Below are 26,253 nucleotides of genomic sequence, written 5' to 3'. Positions count from 1 at the left end.
CCATTTGTGTACTTCAGTGTCATGTTATATAGAATGCAGTTATTTTTACCTGTTGTCATTATCTGGCTGTGCCTAAATGCTTTCTGACCTGGTGAAGAGGGGTTTGAGCTACCCTGGTCTTGACCTTGGCTGGATTCTGCTTTCTTGACTCTCTGTTGCTCTCTTTGCTCTGACACTCCTCTGACTCATTTTGACTGACTGGCTAGCTAGGCGTCTTTTTGGCCAAAAACCATTGAATATCCACCTGTCCCTTTCTTTTCATACTTTCTATCTTTGCCAAACGATATATGCAAATTACTAAACACTGCATGGATTAACATTAGTGGTGTGCTGAATTCAAGCCAGGGCTCACTTCCATCATACTTTTTCATGTGGGAGATCAGGTATTTCCCTATTTCTGAGGTATCTGGGACGCAGCATTAGTTTCATTTACAAAGCAGTGACTGTGGCATGACTGAAACATTATTTCACAAATAATAAGTGTCTTTCAGATGGTGAGCTTGTGGGTGTAAGTAAACAAAAAAACACCTAATTTATCTAGCAACTGTATGTGAGAATGAGCTAACATCAGCAAGCTACAGTGCATTCCAAGGATAGAGTAGTTTAACTAGTGATGTAGTAGTTTGCTGCTACCTAATGTTCGACATACCTAAGTTCAGTGACTGCAGTAAGTAAATGCTTTTACACATTAACGCAAACTAATGTGGGGAATCATAACTTACCATGAAGTTTCTGTGATGGATGAGACGCTGGGCACCACTGTTCACTTCAGCTCTCCATGCAGTCACATGATGCATTAAAGTAAGATTCTCATTAACATCCAAGCTGCATCCAAGTCGTAAACATGGGAATCTTTCCCGTTATTACCTTCCCTTCCGCACTTAGTTACAAGAAGTGTTTGAGGTGCCACAGATTGTGACGTTTACTCATCTGCAAAGAGTCAAGTGACAAATGACAGTAAAGGAGCACTTCAGGGGCTAATCAGATTTCAGCTGGGACCAGTGCCCCTCTGGCCCCACCCCTGGATCCGCCCATGCCACAGTGCATTATGTGTGCCTGCAAAACATGGATAGATACATACATACATTGGTGTAATCATTACAACAGTCCAAAACCCAAATATGTTGAATTTACAATGATATAAAAAAGAAAAGGAGCACATTTTCACATTTGAGAAGCTGTAAACAAGTAATGTTTGGCATTTTTGCTTGCAAATGACTTATAAACAATATTAACTTATTTTATAACTTAATATTATCAACTTATTTTCATCTCTGACTAGAACATTGAAGATTTGGACTTGCACTGTCAGAATTGGCCAAATCAATTTAGCACAACCTACAAACACAAACACAAGTAATAACAGGTCTTACTGGACCCTGCCGATACACCAGTAAGACATAGAAGTGCAGAAATGCTGGTTACATGTTTGAGCTGAAGGCAGTGAATAAGAATAAAAATTTACAAAGAGGACTTTGACAGTTTTGCAGCACAGACTTAATTCTACAAGCTGACATTTCAGCACACTAACAGTTATTCAAGATGTATTGTGCAGAGTACACCTCCTTGCAAGTGTGTTTTCTTGTATCGTCACTTGATGGTGCTGCTTCCTTGTTTATATATTGCACTTGATTTCAGCAACAAAGTTAAGGAATAAAGAAAACAGACAATCTGAAGTTAGTAAATTTCCTGGAAAGAACAAAGTACTTTAGCACTAATTTATAGATCAAATAAAGACATTGTTCAGTCAGTACACTTCAAATTAATGAATTTCAATTGCTAAGCTAGCATAAGCTAGTCTTTTAGTCATTTCACAGCAGGTCAGCCAAACATGTTTCATCTACGGAAAAACATACAATTCAACATATATGAGGATCAAGTTTCCATAATAAATGACTGATGAATAAGTATTAGCTCAGATGGAAATGGAAATCTATTAATAAAACCAAATTACACAGATAATTCTTTCCTGGAAACTTCGAAGAAATTGATAAGAAAATTATAAGAATAATAGACCTTTAAAATAAAGTGTAACCAAAAACTCAGATGGTATGTCCTGGTGGTCCAGTGGTTATGCAAAAAAATCTAACAGATCCACAGATATCCAAAACAAAGAACACAGGTTCAATCAAATATGGTTCATTTATACACAAAGATAACAATAACAATAACTACAATAAAAATAGATGTTATACATGAAGCTGAAGCTTGACACAGGATACAAATGCTGCAAGTTCATTTATTTCTACTGATTTTTATTAGAATTTGGTCTTTGTTTACCACCACCATCATCCCACCACCCTCCCCTCAGAAGTGTATAAAACTTCTCAAAACCAACATTACAGAATGCTTTAGACACAACTAACACAAACATACAAGAAGAAAATAAAACAGTAAAACACACATAAGATTCAAATTTAAGATGTACAGCTTATAAAACAAAAATAAGTGGTAGATCAGTGGATAAAAATGAGTTTGATGAAGTGATTTAAAGGAAGATAATGACTTATTGGACTGAGCTCCTCAAACAGGTTGATCCAGAGCCCTGACAGCAAAGACCAGGACCCATATTTATCTGCACTGATAATCATCACTAATTCATTTCCTGCCACTCAGTATGAAGTTATAGAAAAACAAGCTGCATTCATGCAAATCGTGGCTTTATTTATTTAATGATTCATTAGTTTTAAACTGCTGATGGCAGAGATATATTTCAAAGAGCTGTAAGGACACATAAGTCAACAGGAGGTTTAGCTGGAGATGAGTTGGACAGTGGAGAAAATGAATTTCATGTTTTTAATGATGTTGTGCCCACAGTCCATTTGCATCATTATCGCTGTGTGTAGTGTTGTACAATACATGCAAGATGCTGCATTAATGTAGAAAAAAAGATGAAAAGGATGGGATTGGATAGAGTTGGATCATACAACTGAATCCAATTATCTCACTTACAAGTTTAAATAATATAGTTATCGTTAAAGCCACCTCATTGGCAGTATTTACTTACATCCTAATGCAAATGACTTGTTAAATTTTGTTATTAGACATAAACTATTCATTTTGACGTCATATTTTTACATCATCATCATCATCATCAACCTTTATTTAAACAACGAGGGCCATTGAGAGCAAGCTCTCTTTTACAAAGACCCCCACAGCACAGTGCATATAAAAGCACATAAAAATTATGGTATACATCAGCAACAAAACATATATAAGAACAATATAAACAATAAAAGTACATACAAAAACAATAAAAGCACACAAAAATGACAGTATCAAAAGATTATACAGCACACAGGCCAAAGACATCATTATAAGGGACATCTATTCAAAAACATCTGCATTCACACTACTCTATGTCAGTTAGAAGAGATTTAAATGGATTAAAACAGATTAGCTTGTCTAATTTTCACTTGTGTGGAGCATAGTACTTAAAAAGCCACTTTCACAATCTAAATACTAATATGATGATTTTTGAGGACTAAATAGTCTTGGGACCTAGTGCAGTGTGACAATGATTTATAGGTAAAAAGACATATAAAAGCTAGATACCTGTATCTTTAATATTTACACATCTCTCTTTTCCTGGTTTTAGTCAAAAGGACTGGATGAGCTACTGATATGATCATCAAAATTTAGACTGGAATAATGAATACAGAGATACAAATACAAAGTTTTTCACCACAGGAAATCAAAAAAGTATTCCAGCACACACCAGGATACTGGGATAGACACTATTTATTAAGGAATTACATTAAAAAACAAAAGGAACGAACTATGCGTTTCGCACGTTGCTTCATCAGATTCGCTCTGTGCTTGATTACTATCAGGTGTGTCTTTAAATAGTCAGGTGCTGATCAACAGAAGATCAAACTGGTTCACACACACAGCATCTCATTTTCGAATACAATACAATTCTTAATCCATAAAAGGTAAACAACAGGCCATGATTAAACCTTACAAAATATACATTTCCATAAGACTCATATCCACAGATAATGAGATGAAATTAATGTGAGAGTACAAAATGCACAATAAGGCTATCCCATCTCTAATATTACAGAGGAATGTGCCAGGAGGGGTTTTAGTGGCTCAACTTTACCTACATATGAGGTTTTTTCACCACAGACTTGATGTTGTTATCAACAGATATGATTTGACCTGTGCATGCAGGTTTTCTGGACCAATGATAAATTAATCTAACCGGATGAATTTGTGGACATCCAATCTGTCACATCTTTCACATCTGGGCCCGTATTTATTAAGCATCTCAGAGCAGGAAATCACTCCTAATTGGCCAAAAATGATCAGAGATCAGAGAGATGACAAAATCCAGATCCAGACTTTGGTCCTGATGGATCATCAGGATACAGCTGATCCTCTCTCAACACACACTCCTGGATGTTCACTCACTATTCTTACGGAGATCATCACCAGCTGATGAGAGAAGAAGAAACAACAGAGGTCATAAATCAGTGTTTAGTGATACTTGCTCCATCAGCTGTCAGTCAGTGATGCAGTAAATTCAGTATAAAGAGCAGCAGGGACATCAGTCCTGTTCAGACCAGAAGTGGAACAGCTGTCAGTGTAGCCAGCTTCCTTCAGCTCTCATGTTAACATGTTGGAGTGAACACACTGAGCTCCAAGCTCACAGACCTACAGAAACTTTTGTTTACTCTGCAGATTTCACTGAAGTACACAGAGGAAATAAACTGCTGAGAGTCATTAACATGTCATTGCTGCAGAAACAGAAACATTCACTCATCAGTTTACTGATGGATTTACTGTTGATACATGTGAACTGTTAGAAAAGTTTTAAAAAAAAAGCTACAGAGTCTCTGTGGGATTTGAGGATCCTTCCTGCTGTTAAATCATCACATGACAATCAGTCAGAGCTCTCAGCTGAACACCTGCTGTGATTCCTGGATTTCAGCAGAAGTTCTGGTCTGTATAAAGGCCACATGGTTACTAAACGTAATGATGGTTCTGTGAAGTCAGAGCTAGTGATTTGCAGGCTGCAGTCAGACTGATCTTAGAGCTCTGACAAAGATGAACTGATCAATGCTTTAGTGTTGAAATAAGAGAACAAACAGATCAGATTTGATGATACAAAGGTTTGATGACTGTCTCTATACATATTGTAAGGCTGTCAGCTGTAATCTAGCTTTATTTCCACACAACAATAACAGTAGTCTTCACATCAACTCAAACACATGATCACAACAAGCTTCTGGCTGATCTGACTGGCTGACTTTTCACTCTCTCTCTGTCTTTCTTTCCAATCCTGTAGCCTGTCACCATTCTCCTCTCACAGCTTCACTGAGGGAAGCAGCCAATGAGAAGGTTGGAGGTTCACTAGGAAATACTGGAGCTTTGCTTTGATACTAACTGTGTTTAATACAATACTGCTGAAACCAGCATGGACTGACTCCAACTCTCTACTGACCTCAGAGTCTCCAGTCTACATTGTGGATTCTCCTTAAGATCAGACAGCAGCTTCATGTCTGAATCTTGAAGGTTGTTGTGGCTCATATCCAGCTCTCTCAGATGGGAGGGGTTGGACTTCAGAGCTGAGGCCAGAGAAGCACAGCTAATCTCTGACAAACTGCAGCTCCTCAATCTGAATAAAGAATAAATAATGTCATTTTAGAAGACAAATTTCGTGCTTGAAATTGTTCAATGTTTCATAGGCAGTTCAGAGCTTGAGCTGAAAAAGGTTCAGAATGTAGAAGTTTAGAAAATGGAAACTCCAAACACCTGAACCCAAAAGGATACAGGTTAAAAACAGTCAAATACAAGCAGTGAAAAAGAGCTCTCATTAATATTAATGACGACATGCTGCTACTTCAATAAACACATAGTTACTTCACTTCTCAAACTCTGCATCTCCACCGGTGACTCCATCTACACAAACTCATGTTGTGCTGCCAAACACAAGTAAAAATGCAAAAAGACTAAAACATGACACATTTATCATTTTTAGACCTACATGTGCAAAACAGTTAAGCAAGAGTAAAAAAGACCTAAAAGACCTGCATCACTTGTAAGGGTGATGCGCATTTAAAAAACATAAATGCTATCCCATAAAGCAGCACATGTGTCAATACCTGCTGTTTCAACTTTATCACTTTGGGCACAGACAGCAGAAACTAAAAGTCTGCTGTCATTAGTTAATCTGCACTGCTTGTATTTGTGTTGAGAAGACATCAGTCTGATACCCGCAGACAGCTGCTGGCTGGTGTTAGCTCCCCGCAGGTAGAGACAGACTGAATACAATAAAATCTGCACACTGTTCAGTCGACTTCCACAGTTTTACATCTCATAGTCAGAGATAATTTCTCATAAACAAACACAAACCGAGAGCTCAGATCTGTGTGCGGAGTCCTTTTTTCAGTCTGTTCCTCCCGCAGATCTGATCTCTAGTTCCCCTATGAGTCAGGACAGTCGGTGGGTCCACAGACTGATACTATTTACGTCACGGTTTATGGGACTGTCGTGACTCAAGGCAGCTAAAATAGCAGCTAGCATCTACGTTACTTTTAAACTCAAAATAAGGTTTTTGTGAACGTAGTAATAACTCGATTTCCACAAAGTCAACATTTTACAAATCATGCTGCTCTAACTGAACCATTTGCAACAAGTGCACAGTGCACATGTACACTTTTTACTGAGTAAAGGTGCAAATGCAAAGATTGATCTCTGGATTTCAAGAATCGATTGTTGGTCATTCAAATAAGAATTGCAATTAATCGGAAAATCTATTTTTTTTATCCAGCCCAAAAGTTGAGAATATGGAAACTCCAAACACCTGAACCCAACAGGATGCAGGATAAAATGATGAGCTTAATGAGCTCTTTTATAAAATGAGTGTAGTGACTTTGTCATTTTGTTATTGTTGATCATCATGTCAGAATTCATACAGAAATCATCCAAATGTCACCACAACATTCAGACACATATTCATAAAAGACACTAATTCATAAAAATTTTTAAATACCTGTATTGATCTCTCTGTGTCCCTCTGTGTGTGTGTGTCACTGATTTGAACTGTATTAGTGAGAGAAGACACTGCTTTCTGACTTTTTGTTTTGTGCTTTTGGTGTGAGTGTTTGTGTTGGAGCAGGACAGATAGAGCAGAGCTCCTCACATTGTGAAAGTGTCTAAATTTAACAAATATTTAAATGTTCAGTCCTGGAAACCAACTTATTTAGACTTCTACAGGCTGCTTTGTGTTAGTTTCAGTTTAAATTGGACTTTAGATTAACTTATTTTGAATACGAGGACACATGGCTTTGTGTAATGATCTGTGCTTTCCTCCAGCTGCTCTGCTGTTACTTTCTCTGTCTGCAGTCTTTTATCCTGCACATGCTCATATGAAAAAGCTGACACATGACAGAGAAATCAGAGTTCTCCAGAAATCTACCTATGGAATCCAGGTTTCTCTAATCCCTGACCCTGATTATAGAAACCAGGTTTCTTGTTTGTTGTTGTGTAGATAAAAATCCATGTATAATCCAGTCATATGTGTTCAGGTTTTAAAGGTGTAGTTCAACGTTATTATCTCCTCATCAATGAGCTTTTCTCTAAAATGAGCAGAGTAACTTTATCATTGTGTTATTGTGGATCATCATAATGTCAGCCTTCTTCAGACATCATCCAAATGTCACCACAACATTCAGACACATATTCATGTCAACACTGATTCATGAAAAATACTTTAAACACTTGCAATGAGATCAGTGTGTGTGTGTGTGTGTGTGAGAGAGAGAGAGAGAGTGTGTGTATTGTGAAGGATCAATATCAATTATCAGACATTACTGTGTAAAAAAGATTAAATAATATAATAAAGAAATATTTCTCCTTCAGCTAGTAAACTTGATCAATTTAAAACAGATTTTAGTTGAGAGGATCTTCTCTATACAGATGTGACTCTTTACCAAAAATGATAAACATTAATTTACTTTAACAACTAACAGTGGACATTTTCTACAGTTTCTTTAAGAATCAGTCATCTTTACTGCAGATTAAACTTTGTACAGTCAAAAAAATATGGAAAAAAGAAAATGAACTTCATGGATGTAAGTTATATATTCACATAAATTAGGTTCAGTTGTTAAACATTAAGATCAACAATAATAACAGACAGCCAGTGAACTGACCCCAGAGTCTTCAGTCTACAGTGTGGACTCTCCAGAAAATTACACAGCAGCTTCATTCCTGAATCCTGGAGCTTGTTTTCAGTTAAGTCCAGCTCTCTCAGATGGGAGGGGTTGGACTTCAGAGCTGAGACCAGAGAAGCACATGTGATCTCTGACAACCTGCAGGACCTCAATCTGTGAACACACAGGGAAATAGGGGTATCATTTCTGTACCTAAAAGTACATTTGTCAAAAAAGTACACTGTAAGGTACGGAAATGGTCCTTAAGGTGGTTACTGTGGACCTTTTTTATTTTAAAGGTATGAAATCATTGCTGACAGAAAAGGGTACATAATTGTACTTTTAACAAGGTTAAACCAGTTCAAACCAGTTCATCACCCATTGTGTTCCAAGACATGAAATGGCGCGAGACAGTGAAAATGTTGATTAGTTTTCCTGCTTTGTCAAGCGTGTCCACGGATGAACTAATGAAAAAAATAATTGAAGATGGAATATAAAATTATCAAAAAAGAGACAAGAAAATTCAGGAGTAAGTTACTGGACCTTAATGTTTCTTTTCATGCTACTGTTAGCTAGCTAGCTAACTTTAACAAGCCTAACTCAGGATACTGTAACTTAACATTAGCTAGCTACATTTATGGCTTGTTGCTAGATAGGCTACACTCTTTTTAGCTAGTTCAGAATGATTTGGTCTTTTAATCAAGTAACTTAAACTTTGTGAGAATACTTTTTATTTCAGAGTGATTTTTTTCATTATAATAATTTCATTTAAGTTGGTAACTGCAGTGTAGCAAAGTGGAAATGCTTCCACTTGCCATCACCATTATTCCCTGTCTTATTTTATTTTATTTTTTACAAAGTATTTTAACTGTTTCATTCGACATTATTTGCAATTCTACACTGGGACTTGATTTTCTGTATTTCTTAATTTTATGCATTGATGCTCCCTCATGGAGCCCATGCGGACTTGAGTAGTGCAACCAACTTACTGAATAGTGAAGCCAATGCAGAAGTGCCTTAAACCTGCATTCTTTCTAATGGCCAATGGCGAGGTCACTGGTGGCAAAAAGAAGTCTGATTGTTTAGAAGTCTATGAGAAAATGACCTACTTCTCTCTTGATTTATTACCTCAGTAAACACTTTCCTAATGAGTTTATGGTCTCAATTGCTAGTTTCAAGTCTTCTTCAATGCAGCATGATGTTCATTTTTTAAATTACAGTCCCGTTTAAAGTAAAATAGATGATAAAGTAGTGTATGCTTTAGGGTGTGGCTACATTGTGATTGAAAATTTGCTACCAGGGCAACAATGTTGATTAAGTAACATAATCATGATGTAACCCAAGATGTAGCTGCTGCTATTTCACAGTGTGTTTTCAGTTCATGAAGTTAATTGTAACATTTTAGTCGCCTAAAAAGGTCTTGTTCAGTGTTTGGTTGTGATAAAAGACCCTATAAGGAGTGTCTGTTTTTCCATATACTCCTACTGTACACTAGATCTCAAATTGTTCATGCAGTTCAGTGGACATTTTTATCCAAAGCACCTTAGTGTACCATGAGTGTGCAGACTTTTAGCGTGTATCTGTCTCTGTCCTTTTTCCATCATGAAATCAGACATCTTGAACTAAAAATCTGTTCATTACTTATTACATGACCTCCTTCTTCCTGTATTTGGTAGTTTTATAGGTATGTGTAATTAAAACATGTTATTGGTGGCAGTAATCATTCCTCCTGTCCATACTTGTCTCTTCCCAACATAGCTATTCTGTAGGAAATGAGTTCATAAGTTCAGCTGAAGCTTTGACAGTCTAGAAGACTCCCATTTCAGTTGTCTAACTCAAAGTTACAGACTATTAAGTACAAAATTCCCTCTTTACGAAGAAAACACTGAAGAAACACAAAGATACTTACTTAATATGTGTAACTCAGAAAACTGAAGTCTCATATTAGTTTAAGCTTTGGAAGTAATTTTTACACAGAACAAGACTGTGGATTTTGAATTCATAAAAAAATTCTACTGATTTATGCTCAGGCAAATCATGAAAATTTATGAACCAAATGTTGGAAACTTCAGTGAAGGATTTGAAGGATTGAATATATAGAAAAAACTACCAAAGCTACAGTCAGTGAACTGACCTCAGAGTCACCAGTCTACAGTTTAAATTCTCCAGTCCAGCACACAGAAGCTTCATTCTTGAAGCCTGCAGGTAGTTCTGGCTCAGATCCAGCTCTCTCAGATGGGAGGGGTTGGATTTCAGAGCTGAGCCCACAACTTCATATTGAGTCTCTGAGAGTCCACAGTCAGAAAGTCTGTCATGACACATATATTACAACTTTATACTTAATTCATGCATTCATTGATGAAACAGCTTGAATTCCTTATTTTGATTAACATTATTTTGATCTGCTGCTGTCAGGTTCACATACAAAAGCAGGAAAATGTGATGACTGTTGACAAACACAAATGAAACAAATGGCTTGACAATATTAGACCTGTACATAATTAAATATTAATGTAATTAAATATTTAGATGGATCTGAAAAAAAATGATTCAACACCCAAACACAATTAACAAACCAATAAAGTTGAATTATTTTCAACATGATGTTATCAAAAAGATGTTATCAGGGTATTAAATTTATAAAATTGACCTTTAATGTGTGTAAGATCTTTAAAACAGTCTGAATTCTGCTATTCTGCTCTTATATATTCATCAGACCTCTGTGCATTTCCTGCTACTACTCATCTCTACACCAACAAAAGAGAGAACACCTGAGTTTCTTTCTGTGATAAAAAAAGATTATAAGAAAGACTTAAAAACAAGACTATGTAACACAACTTCCCTCTTTTAAATAAAGTTAATGAGAAATAGAAAGCACTGATTCTCAGTTCAACACACCACCAGTACTTTATGGAGGCTAATGTTGGTTTATGTTAGATAACTTTAGATATTGTTGTATAACTGACACTACTGAATCAGTCTGCTGATTTGCTGATCCCCATGCTCATTATGAAATGGCTCAGAAACCATTAAGAAAAAAATGATGATGAAAGCAATTCTCCCTGACCTCAGAAATGGCCTTTGGAAAATCATACAGATCTTATTTTTAACTCTTAATCATAGTGATAAAAACAGTGTCTGTATGATTATATACTATTTGCAGAACCTACTCGTAATAATAACTTTACTACATTCACTGATAACTGTAAAATACTGATACGCGTTGTGATAAAATACTGCTGTAATTAAACCTCAATCACAACCTCTAAAGTCCTTCATTTGTTTCACCAGGTTTGAATGACGCCTCTATCACCCAAAGAAAAATGAATAGAAGAAAAAACTGTAAAATCCAATAATTACCAGAAATAAATAGAATAAATGTGTTCATTAACTTAACAGCTATAAACACAACAAACTGAAAAATCAACATTACTTGTAATCACAACATTTGAAACAGCTCAAGCACATCTGTAATAACACATTACTTAGGCTATAAACAAATAGAGCACTATTTTAACAACAATAAGAATGTTATATTATGTATATTTGAAGAACTTAACTACAAATCTATACTGATTTATAATGCTAATCACATCTGGACTTACTGAGCCTTTCTGCAGTTCCTCACAGCTGGGATCAGTCTCAGTCGTCCTTCAGGTGATGCATTATACTTCCTCAGGTCCAACTCATCCAGACACTCCTCTGACATCTGCAGCATATAGCCCAGAGCTGAGCAGTGGGTCTCAGAAAGTTTCTTCTCTGATCTGTTCTCTGATTTAAGGAACTCTTGGATGTCCTGATGTACTGAGCGGTCATTCATCTCCATCAGACAGTGGAAGATGTTGATGCTTCTGTCAGGAGAGATTCTGTAGGTGTCCATCCACTTCAGGTTGTTGATGGCTCTTTGGATGATTTCTGGACTGTTCTCTGTCTGACCCAGCAGGCCTCCTAAGACACTCTGTTTGGACTTGAGAGAGAGGCCATGAAGGAAGCGAACAAACAGGTCTAGGTGGCCATTTTCACTTTCGAGAGATTTCTGCATGGCTCCCATTAGGAAGACATCCAGGGAGGACTTTCTGTAGTGTTTTCCCAGGAAGCCCTTCAGTACCTCAGTGTTGCTGTTGGTGTAACAGTGGTACATGTAGACTGCAGCCAGAAACTCCTGAACACTCAGATGAACAAAGCAGTAGACTGTTTTCTGGGAGATCACACTCTCTCTTTTTAAGATCTCTGTACAAAATCCTGACAACACCAAGGCGTCTGTGACATCAAGACCACACCGCTCCAGGTCTTCTTTGTAGAAAATGATATTTCCTTTCTCCAGATGTTCAAATGCCACCCTGCCCAGCTTCAGAAGAACTTCCCTGTCAGCCTCCATCAGCTCCTGTGGACTCATCTCATGTCCTTCATCATACTTCTTCCTCTTTGGCTGAACTTGTGGACTCGACTCATGTCTCTCATCATACTTGTGCTTCTTCATCTTTGTCAGAACCAGCAGGAAGTGTGAATACAGGTCAGTAAGGGTTTCAGGCAGTTCTCCTCCCTGGTCTGTAGTCAACATGTGCTCCACAACTGTAGCAATGATCCAGCAGAAGACTGGGATGTGACACATGATGTGGAGAATCCTAGATATCTTGATGTGTGAGATGATTCTGCTGGACAGTTCTTCATCACTGAATCTCTTCCTGAAATACTGCTCCTTCTGGGTGTCAGTGAAGCCTCGTACCTCTGTTACCCTGTCAACACATGTAGGAGGGATCTGATTGGCTGCTGCAGGTCGGGAAGTTATCCAGATGAGTGCCAAGGGAAGCAGATTCCCTTCAATGAGGTTTGTCAACAGCATGTTGACTGATGACTTTTGTGTGACATCAGACACAACTTCATTGTTCTCAAAATCCAGTTTAAGTCTGCTTTCATCCAGGCCGTCAAAGATAAACAAAACTTTACAGTCCTTAGAGTCGAGCTTCTCTGCTGTGACTTTCTGTAATGTTGGATGGAAATAATGGACCAGCATGAGAAGACTGTATTGGTTATCTTTGATCAAGTTCAGCTCCCTGAACGGAAGCAGAATCACAAGACTGACATCTTGGTTTTTTGAGCCCTCTGCCCAGTCCAGAGTGAACTTCTGCACTGAGAAGGTTTTTCCAACGCCAGCAACACCACTTGTCAGAATGACTCTGATGTATTTCTGTTGGTGAGGTAAGGCTTTAAAGATGTCGCGGCACTTGATTGGAGTGTCATGGGGGGTCTTCATCTTGGAAGCTGTCTCAAGCTGCCTAACTTCATGTTGAGTAGTAACCTCTTTACTCTTTCCCTCTGTGATGTAGAGCTCAGTGAAGATCCTGTTGAGGAGGGTTCTACTTCCTGATTCATCAGTTCCTTCAGTCACATGTTGACATCGCCTCCTCAGACGGATCTTATATATTTCTGAAACCTGCTGCAGACCATCATCTGCTGAAAGAGAAGAAAAATGTAGATTTGAACAGCATGTTAACATGCACTTCCTTAACCAGGTTACTCAGAGAAACCAGGTCACATGGGTAATCACGGAATGTGTTAACATGCACAGTACTGGTTACTGTAAATCTGTGTGTACAAGCAACAAATCAGTGATCATATTTCTCCTCTACAATGACCTTATTCTCAAAGCATGCCTTTCTTATTTTGTCAGTATTATTGATGGAAGATGTTTGTTAGTCCTGACTTTTTATTCTGTTTTGCTTTGTGTGACTGAGTCAGAACCTTTCCTCACAGTGTGAATGTGTCTGAATTCAACAAATAGTATAATGCAAGTAAGTCAGTGGTGGAAATCAACTTATTTAGACTTCTAGAGGATACTGTGTGTTAGTTTATGTTTTAGTCGGACTTCAAATACAAGGATAAATCGTTCTGTGTAATGATCTCTCCTTTCATTCAGCTGCTCTACTTTCCCTATGTACAGTCTTTTGTTGAGTACATGTTAAGTGTACACATGGCAGAGAAAGGATCTACCTGGGGAAATAAAAATAATAAAACGATACATTTAATTTGTACCACATTTTTCATTCAGTGAAAATCAACGTTTCTGTAATTCACAACCCTGATTGCAGTAACCAATAACAGTTACTTTGTAGTACCACCCATCAGAATTATGTCACTGCCCACCTGACAAGAGTTCATTCATGTTTTTCACAGTTGCACCCACTATCAACAATAATCCAATGACGACCCCCCAAATTACCTGCACAGTGTGAAAGCAGCCTCCAGGAAGTACTGTATGTCTCAGACCAATGCCTGTTGGTCAGTGGAGGTGACATTACCAGATTTAATGTGGGCATCAGTTAGTGTTGTTTTGTCTGTGTCATTATATGAATCTTTAGTCTGATTTCATGTGTATCTGTTCCATTACTTTTGAACCCCTGTAATTTAGGCACTATGTGTTAAAAGGGCTATATCTCCCACACAGTTCTTTCTATGTTGACGTAAACCTACACAAATTAAAACTGAGACTTTATGTAGTATCAATTATTTTATTTTAAATTGAATGTGCTGAAGCACAGAACCTGAAGAACTAAAAAAATGTCTAATTGTCCAAATACTTACTGTTTGGACTGAATCTAAAATTATGAAAAATATAAAGCCACAGGCTGTTTCTCTTCACATATCTGCTGTCTGGTGGTTATGTCATGTCTGTCTCCTCCTGTGACTGACCTTCTGCTCCTGAGCTGTTGTTTGGCAACTCCCTTACCAGATCATTCCTGATAACTGACAAACTAACTTTGTGCGGAAAAGGAAAACCAGGACCCTCTTCTAGAGCAAGCCCTGAGAGGGACCTGGAGGCCATACCAGCACCTATCTGGCCCAGTCAAACATGACCCAAAAAAGCAACATGGGGTTGCCGCCATGCTGGCTCACTGGGGTTCGTTGCATTGCTAGTTGGATACTGGACAGAGTCAAAGGCCTTAGTGTACAGATCCCAGACCACCTTTCCATTCACTTGAATGAGAAAGTGTGTCCAAACTTTTGACTGGTACTGTAGGTCTGCTGGTCTCATTGAACCATGACCTTTTACAAGTACTGGGTCGATTTCTAAATGTCTGGTGGCACAGTTCTGCCAGTAACACAGACACACAAACAAGCTGATGTATGTTTTTTTTTAATGTGATGTACTTATTTTGAGGATTTCAGAATTCAGAGTATTTATTGATTTTTAATTTTTATCCTGAGTACTTTTTTTTATCACAGTACTTATGAGATGTATGATGTGTAGTATTGTTGAATTATTTGGTACTGTACAGCAGGAGCTTTGTCCAAGGCAAATTTCCTTCTGGGACAATAAAGTTGTATTTTATTTATAGCCAAGTGTGAGGAAGCTGAGAGTCCAAGAGGCTGTAAAAAGTTAAATGATCTCTTCTGGGTCTGGAATTTCCCCAGTGAGGAATGTCAAGTATCTTGGGGTCTTGCTTCCCAGTAAGGGTAAGATGGAGTGAGACTAACAGATGACTGGTTGCAGTTAGCAACAAGGATGTGGCAGGTAAAAAAGGGGAACAGAGTTGTTGTGTGTTCATGTTGTGAGCCAGTTAACCAAATTTATTTTCGCTTGTGAATCATTAAAGAAATGATTTATCTTTATCCTGCCACTTTTTCTTTTTGATAAAGGTGGTGTACAATAAAGAATGACAAATCAATCTCTAACATTATTTCTACATATATATGTTAACACATTACTATTAATAGAATACTGTAACTCATAACTCATGTAATCATTTATGGAATGCATGTGACTGCATTGTGCTTTTCAGATTACTTCCCCTAACTTACCTTTTAGTCCTGAGTAGGAGTTTTGTAAACACTGCACCAGGTCATTCCTGCTGATCTTTTCCAAAACCCTCATGGTTACGTGTAGAGCTCCAGGATCCTGATATTTCTGTACGATTAGATCCACTGTGCGTGTCTTTTCTGCTTTCTCTAGTTGACCCACTGGGATGCCTTTAGAGCCGTCCAGGATGTCATCCTGCTCCAGGAACCACTTGAAATCCTTAAACTCTTCTTCTTTTAATTTTGCCAGAATTTTAAAGAGCTCCTCTTTAAGTTTCGCCATTATGGCCCACTGCTAAAAATAAGAGAAATTTTAAATAGGAAGGACATGTATTCAGTTCTCATCTCATGTCACTTTACCAGTATGACTTTTGTACATGTGCATGTTAAATGTAAATCGCATGATAATCCACACATTATCACATGAATTCTAGCTGAATACATGGACAGCCACGTTCCAAGTGTGAGGCTTTTGGTGTCTGTATTTCATATCAAATGAGTATATCTTATTTTTATTGTTGAACGGTCGGTGGGCAGTATCATGTTTTTATGAAGTGCTGCCCTCTGCTGGTATTACAGCACATTTAAGGATAAACTTTTAAATTTTCACATATCCTACCTTTACAGGAGTTCATGAATGGTCAGCTGATAATGTTGGACACTGGGGGGGGGCTGTCAACATTATGATTTGAGGAACCATTGAACCTTCTGTATCACCTACTAGTGCTGCTACAGTTGTCGGTGATAAACACTCATATTGTTCATTTTTACAGCACATTTTTATACACAAAGGCAATTTAAAGTGCTTTACACAATGTATTGAAGTAGAGCATAATTACTGCCCCCTGTGCTCCCATTTCCGGGAGTCTGCTCGGATTCTTCTATTTGCTGACCCACAGGAAAGGAAGCAACTGTGGCTGCACCTCACAGCAAGTATTTTTGCTTTACAAATGAAATGTCTCTGAACAAGACATTGTTGAAGGATGCACCTTCTTACTACCTTTCTTGTAATGATCTTCAATTACACAATTTCTTGATGATCTATATATTTTTTTTTAACAATTTTATGTGCCCTTGCTCATAGTTGGCCCGACAAAGGATAACTACTTTCTAACTATCCAATCTCATCACTGTGACTCCTTCAGACATAGAATCTATAATATATCTGGCGTCATGAATACATAACTTAAGGACTCCACTGATTCAGCATTGCTTTCCTGTAACATTCATAATGGATAGTTTAAAAAACAGGATTGAAATCGATGCAGCAGAACCAGAGATATCATATTTTTTATTCCACACGTTCTTTCCTGTCAAAACCTGGTTTCTATATTACTCGCAATGCAACACAACTCGATTCAGTCGACTGTACAGATTTGGGTGTATTATGCTAGTAGAGACTAATGTAGCCTTGAGTTGCTAGCCTCCAGCAGAGATGAAAACCTACAGAGGTCTGGTAGCCTCACTTCTTTCTAATTCCACACCCCCAGATGTTCACACTTAAAAGTTATATTGTATATTATATTATGGCTGATACATAAACGTGTAGCTGGTCATATGGAGATAATTTGAACTACTTTGTACACTGTTTTCATCTATATAAATGCATATTTTAAAAAATGATCATATAATCAAATTTGTAGGTAGAAATCTTAACATACAAAGTCAGTAATTACTCCAGCTGTCAGATACATTTAGTGCAGTAGAGAGTAAAATATTTACCTAAGAAATCTATTAGAGTAAAAGTTTAAAGTAGGAGAAAATGGTGACTCAAAATTGCCCTGAATTACAGTAAAGTAACCATAACTATTGAGTAAATCACTTCCAGTTTAATATGTACACATGGTTTTCATTCACACACAAAGACAGAAAGGAGGGAAGAGTTTCTCAACTTACTGAAACATATAAACCATCTCCTTGTTACCATGGCACCTTGGAAATAACTGAATCTGAGCTTCAACATTTCCAAAAACGTGTTTAGCACTCTTAAGCTATTCTTTCCTTGCTCATACAGACAGCCAAGTTTAAATTACTGTCTGTCCATTATGAAGATAAAAAGAAATATCTGCCAACATTTTAAAAATAGTTTCTCAGACATAAAATAAATGATCATGTCAGATGTGAACATTTTCAAAAACAGAGTTAAGCTTACTCTCTGTATTCTGTCTTATCTTACGACGTTATCTGTCAGTGCAGCAGCTCTTGTGTTGTGACGATGTCTAAAAAGATGTTATTATTCACTCAGTGAGACAACCTGCTTCAGTTAGAACTCCATCAATCATTAATCAACTCTGATTCTTCTACTTCATCGGTCCCTGTTACAGTAGGATGCCTTGATGCTAAACTCTGCTTGATCAGGCCTGTGTGTGCACAGGCTGCTGTTTCCTCATCACTTCACTGATGAAAGATGATAGTGAATGTTTCCTTGTATCAAAGTACACAGTCTGACTGGTCTGATGGCAGTTCCAAAGAAATCAGAGTTCACTGTGTCTACCATGGTGTGACATTTACTGTAAATCCACCATCTACAGTGAAGTAAGAAGCAGGCAATGTCCCAGTCCTGACTAATGATGCTGATAGTAAGTTATTTCTCTTTGAGCTCTTTGTGACACCAGAGAAGATCAATAAACTCAGCAGGTTCAGTCTGTGATTTTGATGATTGTATGAATAGTTTTCAGAACTCAACACCTTTTGGAGCATTTTCTGTTGTGCAAATAAGAAACAGTTATGGTGTTTGTGTCAGAACTGGGCCTTTTGTTTCTAACTGCTAATTGTGAACCCACCTTAATGCTTCCTTTTGTATCTATTGAGCTTCTAAATGTGTAAACACTGTGAATGAATATGACACACATCCTGAACATTTATATCCTGTAAATTCACAATTTGTTTGAAGAGTCTGATGCATGCTTGTGGTTTGACTATCATTTACAGACATTTTCATGAGTAACAACTTCACCTGCTAAATTAGGATCTGTTTACTTTCTTTAAAAGCAGTGTGAATTATCCAGCTAATAGAATTGGACAAAATGGCAAGAGCTAATTTGGGCGCCCCTGGTTCCTGGAGTAAAAATCCCATTAATTTTTCCCATTGACAATGTTAGGTGACTCACAGTTTTAGCACTTCAACCTCTTGGATTGGCATGAAACTCTCTTGGTTAAATCATCAGTACAAAAGATGAACAACTGCATTAGAAAATATCTGGTTTACATGCAGTGCAACAGTGTAAAATACAATAAGCATTATGTGTATTTCCTTTTTAGGTACGTATTTACAGTGTTAATCATTGTCTGTAATAACTGTCATAATTGAATAAAACATATTAAAAGGACAATTATTGAGCTTTTTGAGTTTAATTAAAATAAATGAATTATTTTTCATTTGGACATGAATTTCCATGCCACATTAGAATCTAACCACAACACAGAAAACGAAGTGAAGAGGTTTAAGGTGTTTCAGTGTTGTCCAGCAGAGAGCAGCATAGACCCGCCAACACTAAATACAGCACTGTCATTAGCTTTCATGAGGAGGTGCAGGGCACCTGTTTAGAAATGAAAATGGTGATTGCTTTGAAAAAAATTAAAGAGAAAAGGCTAAATAATTGTCATTTTACCATTGATTTTCTTTTCATTATGACACAGTAAATACATACATAACTTTAGGGAGATACATATAATAATATGTACTGTATTTCAACATATTTATTTCTTTGATTTTGTTTCATTTGGATATTTTAAATTGTTCGTACAGTACTGCAATATTTAGAAGTCTGATAAACCTTTAAAACTAAAAAATAGAAAACAGTCATTGTTCTGAGTGAAGATATGATCATAGTATACTTCTCAACCATGGCTGTATTACATAGGAGCTCTCATAATACATCCATGTGCCATCTTGACTTCCACACTTAATTATTGTCCTCCAGGCAAAACATTGCATGGATTAAATTACGTTTATTGGCTTTTCACTCACAAAGCTTTTATTGCACTTACAGTAATGTAATGAGTGTAGTTACTTGTCATCAACTCAACCTGGTTCACTGTCTCTCTTCTGCTTTACTCAGTGGAGCACACAAACACGGAGTGCTCAGCCCCACCTACGGTGAAACAGAAGAGAGGAGAGAAACTCAGGGCGACCATAAATGACAGTAAAACGCAGTAGAGACTGTGTTTATTTATGTTATTTACCTAATTTATGTGCACTTGTTTCATTACAGCTCAGAGTGAGCATCTGTTACATTTTGCTGTCATTTATGGTCGCGCTGAGTTTCTCTGTGAGTGATCTGTGTTTGTGTGCTCCACTGAGTAAAGCAGAGGAGAGACAGTGAACCACGTGAAGCACTTGAGGTGATGACAACAACATATGTTACGTTAGTGTAAGTGTAATAAAAGCTTTGTGAGTAAAAAGTCAATAACTGTAATTTATTAATGTAGTCTGCATCAAAACACCAAATGAGGGAATATCTTTTTGAAGAATGGTGTTTGTCCCCCCAGAAGAGTTCCAGAGACGGTAGAATCAATGCCAAGGCTGAGGAATACCATTCTTCAAAAAGATATTCCCTTCCCTGTTTTGATGATGGTAGTGGAGAGCACTGTGTACACGTCAGTCCAAAATCTCACATAGGTGTTCAATTGGGTTGAGATCTAGTGAAGAACTGAGAAGGCCATAGTATATGATTCACATCATTTTCATACTCATCAAACCATTCAGTGACCCCTGGTGCCCTGTACATTGTCATCCTGGAAGAGACCACTCCCATCAGGATAGAAATGTTTCATCACAGGATAAAAGTGATCACTCAGAACAACTTTGTATTGATTTGCAGTGACTCTTCCCTCTAAGGGGACAAGTGGACGAAAACAATGCCAGCAAAATGCCCCAGTAAGTCTCTAAATGTGTAAAAACCAAAACAATTAGTTAAAATTAGACTTGAAACACTCTAAAAGGCTCATTGCAGCTGCAGAGTCTGATAATAATTTACTGTAGGTTCATCACTACATGCAACCCTTTTCACATCACATGTACAATACTCATCTGATCCTTTAGTAATATAAAAATATAAATTATACAGATATGGATTTAATTTTATTATGATTATTTCATCTCATACCTTCTCACCAGTGCAACTGTTCAAGACCCCCATGGTAAATGCAACTCAAATCATCTGCAACTTTGTTAGACAGACGACTGAAGCTCGAGGATTTTCTGTTGTTTTGATATTTTCCAAAATAGTTTAATACTTTTTTCCTGCCATTAAAAAATGCATCATGAAGTCTCTCCTTCTCTAAAAATAAGTCTTAACTTACAACATTTAATTTTAGCCTGAGTATACTTAAAACTATAGGAACATACTCATTTATTTACCATTTACATTTTATAATAATAATTTCAAATAAACTTCACAAGGGATGAACAGCAAGGATTGGTCAAACAAGACTGGCAAAAGTAATCTTACCAAATTCAACCTCACCAAAGTGCAGAGACAAAGATAATTACATATACAATTTCAACCACCAATATCGAGGGATTTTATACTTGACTACAGATAAATGTGTTTTTTAATTTATATTTAATAAAACTCACCAAGCAGGATTCAGCGTTCAGATTCAGGATTCAGAGAAGATGAATGATACAGTTAAATTATTCCATCTTACACTTCAACTAAAAGTTATCCTTGAGTTTCCAGATTAAGTCTATGATCTTCAGTCAAGCAAAGGTAGATGCTGTTTTGACCTCAGCTTGCTCTTCTTCCTGTTGAATTTCCAGTCCCTCCCTTGTAGAGCTTACTTGAATCTTTCACAAATCACCACTTCTTGTCATCTTTCAGTTTTGTAAATGCTTACATCTCATCCTTGATAGGTCAAAAAGTCAGCTACAGCTTCACCGTAAAAACCACTGATGCTACGGATGTGGAGAGAAAGATCTGACTTTCCTTTTGCAGAGTGAAACTTTCTCATGAGAATTTTTGCAGGTGTTAACAACAAATGAAGAAATACGTAGTACATGTTGTACTTCCTTCCTCTGTCAACTTATCTTTATTGTTAGGGGCCTATATTTCCGTAAAAGCAAGGGCAAACATTACTTGTATTATGATTCTCATCTGAGAGGTGGAAGGGTGAGACATGCACAAAGTTAACAGACAGATAAATCCAAAGACTGAGGCTTGACACATATTATACAATGATTTGTTTGAATATAGAGCAAATTTGACTGTACAAGCAACAATCAAAGTTAACAAACATATAATTTAGATATAAATTATGAAGAGTTTGATTCTCTAAAAACTCTAAAAGCTTCTAGCTCATAAGGACTGTATGAGCGATAAACAGAAGTACAGAAATCACTTGTGTAAAATAATCAAAACTGTTCTAAACTTTGGCAGAAAATTGTGTTCATGTAAAATCACATCATGTTTAATCACAATGAGTCCAAAACCTGAGGGGTGTTCCATCAAGCTGGCTAAAGGAAAAGTCTGGCTTATTTCGATAAGCTTTGCTAATTTAAGTGAGAGTTCCGTTCCGTCACTGCAGCTTATATGATTCACTGCTAGGAAACAGACTCCCAAAAGATGGTTCTGTCAAGTGTCTTTTCACACTTGCATCACTTGTCTGTGTTTGGACAATACAGTGGTACAGTGGTAACTGCTAATAGTAAAAAAAAAAGGTCAACTACAGTGCACTGTGAAAACCACATGACTGATGCTACGGATGTGCAGAGAAAGATCTGACTTCCCTTTTGCAGAGTGAAACATTGTCATGAAAGTTTTGCAAGTGTTTACTGCAAATGAAGAAATGTTTAGTACACGTTGCACTTCCTGCCTCTGTCACCTTATCATTATTGTTAGGGGCCTTTATTTCCCATAAAAGCAAAGGCAAACTTTATTTGTATTATGATTCTGGTTTGAGAGGCAAGAGTGGAACATGCACAAAGTTAACAGACAGATGAATCCACAGACTGAGACTGGACGCACATTATACAATGATTTGTTGGAATATAGAGCAAATTTGACTACATAAGCAACAATCAAAGTTTAACAAACATATAATTTAGATGCAAATTATGAGGAGTTGGGTACTCTAAACTCTAAAAGCTTCTCACTCATAAGGATTGTATGAGCGAAAAACAGAAGTACAGAAATCTCATGTGTAAAATAATCAAAACTGTTCTAAACTTTTGTTCCAAAATTATGTCCATGTAAAATCACATCAATCGTAACTGAGAAACTTTGTTGTTAGGGCCTTTCAAGCCCACTTTGATTTGTATCTCCTCCTACATAATGCTGCCAAGATGATTTGTATGCCAAGTTGTGCACAATTCTGATCAACAGCACATAAGCTCATTATGATGACATGTACAGTGTATGAGTTATTTACAGCAATGCACTAAATGTCAATGCAGACATGTTTGACGTCTACAAATCAATTGGATCTCATGTGATTATAAAGTCATTCAAAAAATGATGCCAATCAGCATCAGTCCTTACTAGGGCATTCACGACTGCTGCATTTTAGTAGTCATCAACTACTCCCAAACAGTAATCGAGTAGTTGATTCATCGTGGGACAGATAACATTTTTTTTTCACAAAATAACAATGATAAATTCTCATCAAAAAGATCTAAAATACAACCAGTAAAGACTTAACCAATGTAACTGGGACCAACCTGGGGGAAGGTGAAATAAATAAATAATTGAATAAATAGTCCTTGATTGGCTCTGAGAGGCTGTTTACAAATGAGCCGTGATGGACAGAATGTTTACTCGCACTGAGTCCAAAACCTGAGGTGTATTCCAGAAAGTTAGTTAAGTGAAAACTGAGTTTGTTTACCATGAGATGAGGGAAACTCAATCAATCAAACATTATTTGTATAGCACCTTCAGTGCAATTCAGCTTTATCATTTTAAATAATACGTTAAGTTGTAAATCAAAAGCAAAGTCTTAGTTATATTCAATGTGAAATAAAGAATGATGGATACCATATACTTTCGTCAGTTTCAACTTAATACAGAGAAAATTGAGGTTTTCTTTTAAAAGGTGGAAGGGTACCAATATTTTCGGTCATGTCTGCATATATATATATGTACACACACACACACACACACACACACACATATAAATATATATATATATATATATACAATATGTAAAAGTTGTCTTGTCTTTTCAGATAAAGATGCATCAACATCATCAACAACAACAACAACAGCAACAACAGTGCAACAAAGTATATGTCCTGTCAAAACTTTGAACTCTACATTGTCCCACAATACAGAAATGGTAACTGAGCCACAGAAAGAGAAACTGGACTTTCATACATGAAGCATTTTGGTAAACGGGCAGGCATATGTAATGTTGCTGACAAAAGTTAACTAAACCTGGTTTTGCTGTAACAATGACATATTTAATATTATGTTCCACTACAGCACTCTCTGTAAGCTGTGTAGCACATTTCCAGCCAGCTAAGATGATTATTGTTGGTCTGACATCAGCCATCTTGTTAAATTACTATACAATACCACTTTAAAGTGTTTTCAGTGATGCTGTGGAGCACATACTTTCATACTCTCTACACAAACTCCACTGCGTGTTGACTTTTATGTTGCTTTAACCCTGCTTGAGATCTCTTGCATGTACTGTAACCCCATAAAATACATTTTCAACAACCAGTCAGTTCCTGCCAAAAACATACACATGGTTGGTTTAAACAGTTTGATATTTGCTGGAGTTAGCTTAGTTATTTTCATTATTCATTGATCTACAGAATGTACAAATTAAAACATTGAATCAGAGTTATGAGTGTGCACTTCTCCTTTGTTTACAACTTAGACATTATAAACACACACAAAGCCACTTTGGTCTGTCTCTTGCTTGAATATGCAGATGTATAGATTATGATAAACTTAAAAAAGTGACAGATTTCAGCTTTGAATGCTAAAGATACCAATTGCATTTCAAGATCCATATAGTACTCTACATCATAGCAGAATCACAGCTGATGGCCTCCACATGTCTATATCGAATCTTTGGCTGTCTGTGTCAACCTGTCCTTGAAGATAGGTTGCAGTGGTTTCTCACGGATGTCATGGAAGGTTTTGGTTTTGCAGGATGTACAAATGTAGGCTGCAGTCGATGTCACATTCTGCAAAGCATATCTAACAAGTAAGAATATCAGACAGTATTACAAGCTGTACAAAAATTTGTACTTAAAAAAAAACAAAAGAAAATGGTAGTTTTAAGTTTTTACTACTTCATCAAAGTTGCAAGAAATTCACCAGGCAGTGTTCAAATCTACAGTATGTCTTGTGTTACAATGAGTTTGAATAGCGACAGAACAACAAACACCTGACTTGACTGAGCTTAAAATCACAATATTTATATAATAATAATCAGGTCTTTTTGATAGCGTATTTTGATAGCTTATTAAATAAAACATCAACCAACAATAACCAATATTGAATTCTTTGCCATATTAACTTGTAGACAAACATTCTGAAGGTTTCTTGTCAAGAAATTGATGTTGTCACTTCTGCAAAACTAAACTAGCTTTTCTGTGGTGTTGTGTGACAGAACAACATTCTTACCTGCTGATAGTGGTTAGATACTGGTGTCTCTCAATGTGGCAGATGAAGGAATCTGTTCAGCACAGATGATCAGATGTGATCAGATGACAGCAGACAAACACATGTTGTACAAATGAGATCTTTGCCATCAGATCTCACCAGTAAAGATTTTTTTTCTTTTTCTTTTTTGCCTTGTATTCCTCAGTCTGTTTTGCCTTCATCTACAGGTTTACTTATATTTTTACATTAATATACAGTGTCCTATACCATTGTCTATCTGCAAAATATGACAACTATTAATATCTATATCATCAATACATACATTATGTACTGTCATGCCATGTTGATAATTATTATTGTTATTATTATACACATATTCACCTGTTGAGCAAACATGACACATAAAATACAAAGAAACAGAATATGTATGTTTACTGTACATATAATCGTACATTAGGCGTCACTTTAATGTCTGACATTAATAACACAAACGCAATGACAACATCACTGCTGACTATAGTTAATGCAGGTCAACTTGGTGCTAGAAATTCAGATTAACTTAGTTTACACTGAACACACCTCATTGGCTGCTTGTTACAGAAAAGAGGAAAACGGATTTCTTCTCTAAACCTGACCCCTCTTAAGTGCATCATATCGTGTCATTATCTTGTAGCTTATGTGGGATAAAGATGCATAACTTTTTCACAACTTTACAACTAACTTAAACTACTTGGAGA

The 26,253-nt window shown here is 36.8% G+C and overlaps 1 protein-coding gene across 8 annotated transcripts in view; it reads right to left on the bottom strand.

The window, feature by feature from the left end:
* Positions 1–2,128: 2,128 nt before the first annotated feature.
* The window catches only part of LOC137175484 (NLR family CARD domain-containing protein 3-like), a 41,749-nt gene continuing 17,624 nt past the window's right edge, over positions 2,129–26,253 (bottom strand). Inside the window, exons 1-8 of one of the 8 annotated variants that reach the window (XM_067581109.1) lie at positions 21,541–21,889; positions 19,950–20,053; positions 15,963–16,254; positions 11,768–13,616; positions 10,297–10,470; positions 8,163–8,336; positions 5,439–5,623; positions 2,129–4,420 (exon numbers count right to left, since the gene is read on the bottom strand). In XM_067581109.1, coding sequence (XP_067437210.1) covers positions 4,416–4,420; positions 5,439–5,623; positions 8,163–8,336; positions 10,297–10,470; positions 11,768–13,616; positions 15,963–16,254; positions 19,950–19,979 — 2,709 coding nt within the window. In that variant the 5' untranslated portion in view covers positions 19,980–20,053; positions 21,541–21,889 and the 3' untranslated portion in view covers positions 2,129–4,415. Of the gene's footprint in view, positions 4,441–5,438; positions 5,624–8,162; positions 8,337–10,296; positions 10,471–11,767; positions 13,617–15,962; positions 16,255–19,949; positions 20,054–21,540; positions 21,890–26,253 lie in introns of those variants that run through there. The other 7 variants (XM_067581111.1, XM_067581110.1, XM_067581112.1 and 4 more) reach the window with 7 other exon arrangements.

This window comes from Thunnus thynnus, chromosome 23, assembly GCF_963924715.1.
Source record: "Thunnus thynnus chromosome 23, fThuThy2.1, whole genome shotgun sequence".
NCBI lineage: Eukaryota > Metazoa > Chordata > Actinopteri > Scombriformes > Scombridae > Thunnus > Thunnus thynnus.
This window is presented reverse-complemented; position numbering and strand designations above follow the sequence as displayed.